Raw genomic sequence first — 11,491 nt, 5'->3', positions numbered from 1 at the left:
AGGAGGGCTTCTGGGGTTTTTTTTTTTTTTTTTTTTTTGGTTCAAGATCTACTAGTGTCTGAAGATTATTGTTATGAACATTCTACTTTTGAAATTCTATTTATTATAGAATTCTATTATAGAATTGTAGCAGGTGGCAGAGATTGGGGTAAATCTATATTTTTCTAAGGATATAATCTAGAAATTGATGTTTAAAAACTTTATCTTGTTTTATTGTCATCCACAGGTTTTTTTAGAGATTGCAAGAAAATAAATTTTAGGTAAATGAGTGTTATATTTAGCTTGAATTTTACTTTAATTGGATTTACTTTAATAGTAATTTTACTATTTGCTTAAAATTCTTGCAATTTCTTTCATTTATAAATTAAAGGAAATTTTCTTTGAATTTAACAGTTCAATTTTAACACTCTTTCCATTAGGTTTAATAGGAAATGATATCAAGTCCCTTCATTCCATCATCAATCCTCCTATTGCTAAGTAAGTACGGTCATTGATATTGTCTTTTCCATAGGCTGCCATGAAAAGTTACAGGTTTTTCACACAGGCTTAATTCAGCATTTAGTGAATGCTCTAATTTCTGTAACTTCCTGCCCTAGCTAATTAACTATAAATAGATATTGGTATGTATCTTAAAAGCTATTTTCTTGTCTCAATTCAATGCTAAAAATTTTTAATGTAGCAACAGCACACTTTTCATAGAAATAAATATAAGATAGTCACAAAATTGTAGTTAGCTCTTTTGTTACTTAGCTGTTTTGTCAGAGTAATGTGATAGTGATATGTTTTCCATTTTTCTAGTTTTTACACCATTATATAAATTGTTGAAATACCAACCAGCTTTGAAATTTGTGCAGCATAGATATTTTGGTTTTACAATTTTAGTAATGTCCACCTTATAATACACGTCTTTTTTTAATTTTTCCCCTTTTAAACAGAATCCGTAATATTGGAATTATGGCTCATATTGATGCGGGAAAAACTACCACCACAGAAAGAATATTGTATTATTCTGGATACACAAGATCACTGGGAGGTTAGAATGGATTCCTCCTCTCACCCTGCCCCCCCCATTAGAAAAAAACATCAATGGAAAATATTTTGATTAAGAAGTCAACCTAGAGACCTTGAGTATGGCATGGAGGCACTGCTGTCTAAACCACAGCATAAAGTTAAGGTAGTTACAGTACTCCAAAGGGTCTTTTTAGGTTCAATTAAACAATCAGACTCACAATACTATCTTGGGCTATAGTTGGCACTGGTCTACTCAGAAGGCTGTGAGACAGGAAACATAGCTTACCAGCAATAGATGTTTCTTTCTATAGAAGTTCTTAGAGCAGTCCACATAGGTGTGTGGGAACTGTCTTCTTTGGCCACCCAAAAGTGATAGCTTAGTTGCAAGGTAACAAGATTCACAGGAGCCACCCTAGCTTAGAAGACTCATGCCCCGTAGGAACGAGCATCTCTTGTTACAGCTCCGTGGGTCATCTTCCTGGTTTCCCACAAGGGGCATGCCATACCCCACTCAGGGAAGCCTAAAGCTATGTATCTTCAGCAGGTATTTATAATTCATTATTTATTCTTCCCAGGTCAGATGTAGTTTACCAATCGGAAATTATTTTTTCCATAAGTGTGTTGCCTAGCAATGCAGTTGGCATACTTGTTTTCTGGGCTCTAGGAGAAGAGAGCCAGAAAGTTAACCAGAGGTCAAATTCCCATGCAGAACAAGAAAGGATTCCGTTAATCCTTAACCCCCAGTAGTAGTATAATTTACCTAAGTTTTGAATTTACTTTTTTATTACAGTATGTCAAAAAGTGTGGTTCTTTTTTTTAAAATTTTATTTATTATTTATTTGGTTGTGCTGGGTCTTAGTTGCGGTAGACAAGCTCCTTAGTTGAAGCTTGAGGGCTCCTTAGTTGCGGCTCACCGGCTCCTTTAGTTGTGGCATGCAAACTCTTAGTTGCAGCATGCATGTGGGATCTAGTTCCCTGACCAGGGTTTGAACCCGGGCCCCCTGCATTGGGAGCATGGAGTCTTAACCACTGCACCACCAGGGAAGTCCCAAAACTGTGGTTCTTGACCAGGCATGCACATTTAATGCCCATGTATCTTTTAAAGATTTGTTTTGTTTTGTTTTGTTTTTAAATAACAGTGCCCTAGCTCCACTCTGAAAACTAAGATTCAGCATGTCTGGGTATGGCCTGGATGTCTGTATTTTTGCATCACGTATTTTGAAACTTGTATTTGACTCACACACACTTATGATTGTTATATTTCTCTGATGAATTTCTCTGATGAATCAACCCTTTTATCATTATGAAGTGCCTTTCTTTATCTCTGGTGAAACAGTTTGTTTTGAAATGTGACATGGAGGTCGTCAGGTCCAGAATACCAGAAGTAGAAATTAATGTCCTTTTCAAAAGCTCCTCAGTGATTTTGAAATGTGCTCTATTGAGACCTATTTCTCTAGACCCTTGGAATTGGCTGAGACTTAATGTTTATAGAGGAGAAAACCACTCACGATTAGAATCTTCATGATGATAGGTTCCTAAATGTATAAGCACATGAATTTCTCATAGAATTTATTGCTGTGTAAATGGGGAAATAACAGACAGCAAAACACTGAACATTGTTAGGCTTCCTCTTTTGTATCACGAATCTGATTAGAATCCTTCCCTCATATTCCCTGAGTGTATCCTTTTTATTCACATAACATAAAATTTACCATCTTAACCATTTCTAAGTGTAAAGTTCAATAGTGTTGAGTATATTCACATTGTTTGCAACTATTCTACAGAACTTTTTCATCTTGCAAAGCCCAAACTATATGCCCATCGAACAACAACTCCCCATTGCCCCCTCTGCCCAGCCCCTGGAAACCACCCTTATACTTTCTTTTTCTATGAATCTGACTACTCTAGGAATATATATATATTAGATACATATATATACACACATGTACACACACACACACACACACACACACATAAACTAGATATGTTTTGAGTTTCTTTTCTGGTTCAGGCCAGAGGCCTAGAAACTATCCAAATTGTGGCAGAATTTGTTGATCCAAGGTTGATTTTATTAGCCATATGTGTAATCATAAAGAAATAATAGGAGGACTTCTATTAGAAGTCTGTGCACCACAACGAAGAGTAGCCCCCGCTCACCGCAACTAGAGAAAGCCCACGCGCAGCTACGAAGACCCAACACAGCCAATAAATAAATAAATAATTTATATTTAAAAAAAATAATAATAATAGGAAATAAAGATCTTTATCTTTGTGCAAATTTTTATTTTTTGAGTGTCTTAAAAACTTACTGCCTTATTTAGAACCTCTGGTTAGTTATTTGGTCTTTGTCTTCTTAATGATGCTTGTTTTCTCGGTTAGTTATATTGTGAATAACTGGCAATACTGCTACAATTCTTTAACTGTGATATTTGGAGTTGCTAACAGATACATTTTTCTTGCTCTTTTCCCCTCTGTTGGTGCATTTGTGTGTGTATGTATATTTATACACACATATACACACACAAAAATGATATGGAGTAACTAGCTAGCATTTTAGAGGTTTAATGCTGACATAAGCAGTGGTAGTATAAGGCCATGATAACTTGAATTTTGATTGGTAAAGATCAGCTCTTTGTCATTTCTTTTACTGAGTAAGAGTAAAATGCATAACTCAAGAATTTTACTGCAGAGTAATTTTTTTTTTTTGCGGTACACGGGCCTCTCACTGTGTGGCCTCTCCTGTTGCGGAGCACAGGCTCCGGAAACACAGGCTCAGCGGCCATGGCTCACGGGCCCAGCCGCTCCGCGGCATGTGGGATCTTCCCGGACCGGGGCACGAACCCGTGTCCCCTGCATCGTCAGGCGGACTCTCAACCACTGCGCCACCAGGGAAGCCCTGCAGAGTAATTTGAGTGACCTTTTTGGTAGTCAGGATAAATTTTATCCATGACTTTATACTATAGAAGACTTTACTTTTGTATAAATAAATCCTAAAAGGAAAATTTAGTAATGAGAAAGGTTTGTAAAAGATGATTTAACTTTGGAGGAATTTTGTCTCTACCTTATTCCATGTAGCTACCATTTACTGAGCTAGGTACTTTATATATATAGTCTCATTTCATTCTTATAACAATCCAGCCAGGTTGGCTTTATTAGCCATATTTTAAAAACTAGGTTAAGTAACTTGTTCAAGATTGTAGAGAAGTGATAAAGTTGGGATTTAAATTTGGTCTGTCTGCTCTTAGGGCATTACTCTGCCTCCTGTCAAGGGATCAGGAGTGAGGAATGTCAGATAAGGACGGGATAATAAAAGTTAAACTAGAAAAAAAATGGAAGAAGTATATGGTTCAGTAAAATTAAAATATTAAAAGAGTTTAATCTTAGTTATTACCGAAAAATTATTTTTATGGAAAAATTACTCATCTGAAAAATCTTTTTCTAGAATGACGATTTATTTAGAGAATGATTAAGGGCTCTAAATATTAAACTAAATATTTTATGAACAGTTTTTCTTAAACTATGTCAGGTAGATATCAAAGACCTATAAAATATACTTTTAAGCCTAACTATGTCATTTTTTTTCCTGGTTAGATGTTGATGACGGAGACACGGTGACAGATTTCATGGCTCAAGAGCGAGAACGAGGCATAACTATTCAGTCAGCTGCTGTTACGTTCGATTGGAAGGGGTATAGAATCAATCTAATTGATACACCAGGTATAGTGCTGTTTCAGCAATGCAGAGGTGCTGCATTATTTTGAGGCTTTTCTGTTTGTGTATGTGTGGGTTTTTTTTAATTGTGGTAAAAAAAATATATATCATAAAATTTACTGTCTTAACCATTTTTAAGCGTACAGTTCAGTAGTGTTAAGTATGTTCGCATTATTGTGAAATAGATCTCCAGAACTTTTTCATTTTGTTGAACTGAAACTCTATACCCATAAGACGACTTTTCTTCTTTGTCCTCTCCCCTGAATCCTGGTAACCACCATTCTACTTTGTAGATCTATGAGATTGACTTCTTTAGATACCTCTTATAAGTAGAATCGTACTCTATTTGTCCTTTTGTGACTGCCTTATTTCACTTAGCAAAATTTTTCAGGGTTCATCCATGTTGTAGCCTGTGACAGGATTTCCTTCCTTTTTAAGGTTGTATAGTATTCCATTGCCCATGAGTAACACATTTTGTATATATACAAAATTTTATACACACACACACACACCATTCATCCATCGATGGATATTTGGGTTGCTTCTGCCTCTTGGCTATTGTGAATAGTGCTGTTCTGAACACGGGGGCGTCAATATCTCTTTGAGATTATCCTTTCAATTATTCTGGGTATGTACCCAAACTGGGATTGCTGGATCACGTGGTGGTGGTGGTGGTGGTGGTGGTGATGGTTTAAGATTTTAGGTGTTACATTTCTCATCCTTTTCTTAGGTCATGTGGACTTTACCTTGGAAGTTGAGCGCTGCCTAAGAGTGTTAGATGGTGCAGTGGCTGTGTTTGATGCCTCTGCTGGTGTAGAGGTAAAAAATATTGTCAAAGTAAAATGAAGATAGAACAGCATGATTTTTTAAAGAAGTAGAATGCATCAGATTGATTTAACTATAACCCTTTATTTGGTAAGCTCATATAAATCCAATTATGGTTAAAGGAATTTGGAATTGAATATTGAGGTATGATCTATATATGATCTCATATAATATACTTCATAGTAAAAGGGAAAGTAAAGTTTGCTTTTCTGTAGGCAATATGAAAGTTTTGAGAACTGTGAAGAGGCTGAGATTCTTACTTTAAAGCTAACAAGTTCGTCTACCATAGTTTTATGGATTCTGGCAGAAGACACAAGATTTCTGAGTCAGGGATAGAAGGACTTTATTAATCACCAAAACAGCAATATCCAGAGTATCAGCATTTCCGTGTGTTGGTTCCTCAAGCCCTAATTCCCATAGGGTGACAAAGGGAAGTCAGGTGACAGCTGCAGTGGAACCCTGTGCTTAGAGAATGCAAGTATTTTATAATGGCCAGTAAAAGTGCCTGCTCTTTGCTCTGAAGGGATACATTATCTTCCAGGGTTGTAAGCCAACCTACCTTTTGCTCTGAAGGGAGATACAATATCTTTCTAAACTGTTCGCTATACAAACATTTTTGAAAAGTCCAGAATAAAGGCAGTCAGTGCCTCTCCTGACAAAACATGCAGAAATGTGAGCGACCCATGAAGGATTTTCTCCCAAAACTTAATATATAACTCCGTGAATAAATCCTGAAAGTGGGTTTATAATAACATTGTTGCTACTGGGGTCAGTTATGCTCTCTTTAGCTGGTACTCCATTTGTTTTATAATCTCAAGATTGACTTTATCTTGAATATAGAACCCACATTCGTTCTTCTAATCTTAAAATTACTAAAAGCGATACCTTAATTAAGGGATCAAAATCAATATCCCCCAAAATGGGACAAATTGACACCATGGGCCTCGTGATATGATGCACTAAGAAGGATACAACATTACCTATGTTGTATTCCTGGCAAAAATGTTTGGCCCAAATCATGAGAAAACAAACAAATCTAAATTGAAAGACATTCTGCAAAACAACTGGCCAAGACTTTTCAGAAATTCAAAAGAAATATTTTAACATAAGGAAAACGAACAATTGGGGTTGGGGGGAAGCTGTGGAATTGTTCTAGATTAAAGCATTCTAAAGAGACAGGAAAGCTAAATGTAATATATCCTTTTTGGCTGAATCCTGGATCAAAAAGAAAAAGTTACAAAGGACATCACTGGGAAAATCAGAAATTTGAATATGTAATATTTATATATTAAAGTATTGTGTCAACTTAAATTTTCCTGAATGTGGTCTTTGTAATTGATTATGTAGGAAAATGTCCTTATTCTTAGGAAATGCATGCTGAAGTATTTAGGATTAAAGTCTCATGGCGTCTACAACTTGCTCTCATGGTTCAGCTCCCATCCACCCACACATACACACATGGTGTTAGTTTGGGTACTTTGATCAGTAGATGCCAAGATGGGATTAGATATATAGGAGATTCATCGCGGGGGGGGGAAATACCTGCGAAGAATAAGGGAGAAAGGAGGGAAGTGGGAGAGGGCGTTCAGACCACAGGACAGGCTGACACCTGTGAAGGAGAGGGGGAAGGATGGGGGATTAGGCAGGAAGAGTCTCAGGCTATAGTACAGTTCCAAAAGGGTTTGGCTTCGCTCATGGGGAGTCCTCAAGCTAATGTTACCTGTTAGAGGAACCCATGTCTTGTGGGAATGGGCCTCCATTAGTCCTGCTGAGCTCAGTCATTAGCTGGAAACAGCCCCCAAGAAGGTGCGCCTTGAGAATACATGGTGGTAGACCTAGAAGGGTAACAGTTGGAACCATCAGTTAATCATGCTCTTTATAGTAGTTCCAAGTGGCACATTTTCCCAGCCACCAGACACGTAATGTTTTATAGAGAGAGAAGAAAGGCAAGTGTAACATGTTAATATTTGGTGAATTTAGGTGAAGACTAAGCGGATACTTATTGTACTAGTTTGAGGGGAAATAATACAGTTATTGAAAGCCCCACCTGAGGACCCCTGACAGACAGTGATATTTGCTTGATATAAAGCCTGACACTGATGTCTGAGGTTGATTATACACCTATTATTTCTATTTCTTTGAGTCATTTCATTTCCTAATGGTTGCATCCTTCCTGTCATTATAACTTCTTTACATAAATCTGACACTTAATCATTCAGATTGCATTATTTACAAGATTGAAATATGCTGTAATAGGAAGTTTCTGAATTTGTGATACAGGAGGCTACTGTTTGCTAAAACAGTAGATGGACTTTTAGCTGGCAGGTGGGGTGATGGGAATTGTTTTATTTTTTAATATGTTTAGTTCTTGGGAAATTTATAGTATATATCCCCCCACCCCCACATAAAAATTAGTTTGGAGTGGATCATAGTGTTAAGCTAAATCTGTATACCTTCTAGAGGGAAAATAAAGTATTAACAACTTTGGCGTGGGTGGAGGGGGTGGTAGGTAACAATTTCTTGGAGAAGACACAAGAAGCATAAAACAAAAACAAGTTGATTAATTGGACCTCTTCAAAATTAGGTGCTTGAAACTTAAAAAAAAGAGGCAAACCTTAGACTGTGAGAAAATTTATAATGTTAGATAAAATATTATATGAATGTTAAACTTCCAGAGTGCAATAACAGTTGATTATGTAGAGAATATTATTGTCTTAGGGAGTATGTGCTGAAATTTTCACAGTACATGTGTATGACCAAAGACTTGTATCCAGAATATATGAAGAACTGCATATCAATAATAAAAACTAACAACCCAATTAAAAAAAAAGACAAAGGACTTGAATGGGTACTTCACCAAAGAAGACATGTGAATGACCAGTGAGCACATGAAAAGATGCTCAGTCTCATTGGTCATTAGGGAAATGCAAATTAAAATTACGAAGAGACCATTTCATACCCACAAGAATGGCTACAATTAAAAAGAATGATAGGGCTTCCCTGGTGGCGCAGTGGTTGGGAGTCCGCCTGCTGATGCAGGGGACGCGGGTTCGTGTCCCCGTCCTGGAAGATCCCACATGCCGCAGAGCGGCTGGGCCCGTGAGCCATGGCTGCTGAGCCTGCGCTGACCCGAAAAAAAAAAAAAAAAAAAAAAAAGAATGATAGCAAATCGTGGTTGAGGATGTGGAGTAACTGGAACTCTTATACATTGTTGGTGGAACTGTAAAATATTATAACCATTTTGGAAGACTATTTGGCAGTTTCTTATAAAGGTAAATATACACTTGTCCTATAACCCAGCAGTTCTACTCCTCCATCTTTATCCAAGGGAATGAAAACATTTGTTCACCAAAGATTTGTTCAGAATGTTTATAGCAGCTAAATTCATAATAGTCCCAAGTTAGAAACAACACAAGTGCACATCCACATGTGGATAGAAAAACTGGTACATTTATACAAAGGAATTTAGCAGTAAAACTGAACCAGTATGCCCAACAACATGAATGAATGTCGGAAACATTATGTTGGGTGAAAGAAGCTATGCTATTTATATGAGGTTCAATAATAGGCAGAATGAATCTATGGTGACAGAAATCAGAACAGGTTGCTATGGGGGGAGGGACATAAAAATCTCTAACGTTCTATATGTTCTTTCTCTTTATTGGGGTAATAGTTATACAAGTATATGCATTTATTAAAATTCATTGAACTATAAACTGAAAATCTGTATTGACCCTCGAACAACATGGGTTTAAACTTCATGGGTTCACTTATATGTGGATTTTTTCCTCTAAATACGGGCTTCAGAACTATATAATCCGTGGTTGGTTGAATCCGCAGTTGCGGAATAGCACATAGGGAGGACCAACTGTAAAGTTATAAGTGGTTTTTGACTTTACAGAGGTTGGCGCCCCTAATCCCTATATTGTTCAAGGGTCAACTGTATTTTATTGTATATCAATTTTACCTAATAAAACAAATGACAAACTGGCTTCTGTTTTAACAGTGTCAGCACATTAGGCTTTTAATGCTCTGCTTCAGGGCTGTTAGACTGTACTAGGCAAACTGTTTATATTTAACATGTACACAAAGTGGAATTAAAAGAAGCCAAATATTAAAAATTACTTGTTTAACAACAACCAGAAAGCCAAATAGAAAAGCATATGAGAATTGTAACTTAGAAATACAAGTATTGGCTTCCTTTTCCCCCCTTAAATCCTTTTCAGTTTATATGAACGTTCAAACATTCACAGTAAAAATACACGATTTTTATCATAGTAGCATTTTATAGTACATTCCTATTTGTTCTTTTTACATCACAACTGTCTGAATTAATTAAGGCAAAAGTCCATATTTCACAGATCAGAAACTGATAAGTTCAGTATTGTGTGACGTTACTAAGTAAGGTGAAGCCAAACAAAAAGTAGGTCTTGTAATTCTTGGTTAAGTCCTCTTTCTGTGACTCCCAGTACTTCCCAGTTGTTAATTCCCTTTGTGTTGCAACCTAGTTCACCCAAAGTATTCTCAGTTTGAAGCATAATCTTCAGTCATGCTTGATCATTTTCTTAACTGTTTTAACCTGATAAGAGTGGGTCCAGAGGTATGTGTGCAATGGCGCTAATTCTATGCTAGAATAGGGCCCAATTCTATGTTATAATAGTCTTAGGTATGCTTATTCCATGTGTAGTAACATAGTTATTTTTGTCAAATATGGGTTTTTTTCCTTATCTTTGCTCTAGGCACAAACTCTTACAGTATGGAGGCAAGCTGATAAACACAAGATACCTCGAATCTGTTTTTTAAACAAGATGGACAAAATTGGAGCAAGGTATTTAACGTGTGTTTCTTTGGCTTATCAAAGTAAGAATATGATTTGAGCTTTTAATGCACTATAACTTAAATTTATAAACAGCTGTTCCCTAAAAGGTATAAATATACCATGGAATCCCAGTTCAATCCCATTTAAAAAAATTTTCAGAGCAGTTGATTCATAGGTAAAGTAACAATGTGGGATTAATAGAGAGCTGATAGGTGATGAATCATTCTGATTCTAATGTAGAGAGGCTTTATCCTGATTTCTAGGCTCCTGACAGAGTGATGTCTTGCTGAATCCGTTGCTTCTGTTTAGAGCTGTATGGTCGAGTCCGTGTATTGCTGAATGCTACGGTGCTCCCTGTCATTGCTAATGGGGGAGGGAAGAGAATTGTTTCTTGTAGTTGCTTCAGAGAATGATGTTCTTCCTTGTCTCTGATTTTCTTTAGCTAATGGGTAAAATGCTCTCAATGAAAGGAAACTAGGAGAGGAGAATGTAGATGTTTTGAGACCTGCGTATAGGGCAAAAGAGTTAATGCTGAGATGTAGTGGTAATACTGCAGACTTACAGAGTGGTAATCCAAAATGGATACGTTGTTCTGAGAACAGAATCCAGACAATCAAGAATAACGAAGGATTTGGAGAAAATGTGAAAGGGCAAGAATTAAGAATCAAAGGAGGGCTTCCCTGGTGGCGCGGTGGTTGGGGGTCCGCCTGCCGATGCGGGGGGCATGGGTTCGTGCCCCGGTCCGGGAGGATCCCACGTGCCGCGGAGCGGCTGGCCCCGTGAGCCATGGCCGCTGGGCCTGCACGTCCGGAGCCTGTGCTCCTCCCACAGCAGTGGGAGGCCCATTTACCACAAAAAAAAAAAAAAAAAAAAAGAATCAAAGGATACTGGGGAAATGTGAAAGGGAGAGATCCTGATCTGTGGTATGAGAGCGGCAATAAGAAAACATAAACCGTGTCTCTCCTGATATCACACAGTATGCTTTGTATTTCTGTAACTCTCTACAGTAATTCTAAAGCTGCTGGTTTAGAGGACTTTTGTCTTGATTAGTAAAAGCACAGCAACCTTCAAAATGTGCTAGGCTTAGGTTCTGACCCTTTTCTGTTTGGAGTTCCTTGAGGTTGA

General features: G+C 37.3%; 1 protein-coding gene across 4 annotated transcripts in view; it reads left to right on the top strand.

Annotated features, from left to right (window-relative positions):
- GFM2 (GTP dependent ribosome recycling factor mitochondrial 2) overlaps window positions 1-11,491 on the top strand; it is a 46,452-nt gene that overhangs the window by 9,606 nt on the left and 25,355 nt on the right. For 3 of the 4 annotated variants that reach the window (XR_003001486.1, XM_024732768.1, XM_024732767.1), the window contains exons 4-8: window positions 420-477; window positions 936-1,033; window positions 4,603-4,728; window positions 5,453-5,541; window positions 10,287-10,375. Coding sequence is in view for 3 of the 4 variants with exons in the window: in XM_024732768.1 (XP_024588536.1) it covers window positions 420-477; window positions 936-1,033; window positions 4,603-4,728; window positions 5,453-5,541; window positions 10,287-10,375 (460 nt within the window). In the remaining variant the exon portion in view is untranslated. Of the gene's footprint in view, window positions 1-419; window positions 478-935; window positions 1,034-1,065; window positions 1,175-4,602; window positions 4,729-5,452; window positions 5,542-10,286; window positions 10,376-11,491 lie in introns of those variants that run through there. The other variant, XM_024732769.1, reaches the window with a different exon arrangement.

The sequence above is a fragment of the Neophocaena asiaeorientalis genome, unplaced genomic scaffold, assembly GCF_003031525.2.
Source record: "Neophocaena asiaeorientalis asiaeorientalis breed wild unplaced genomic scaffold, Neophocaena_asiaeorientalis_V1.1 scaffold515, whole genome shotgun sequence".
NCBI lineage: Eukaryota > Metazoa > Chordata > Mammalia > Artiodactyla > Phocoenidae > Neophocaena > Neophocaena asiaeorientalis.
Note: the sequence above shows the minus strand (reverse complement) of the source record. Positions and strands in the feature narration are given on the sequence as shown.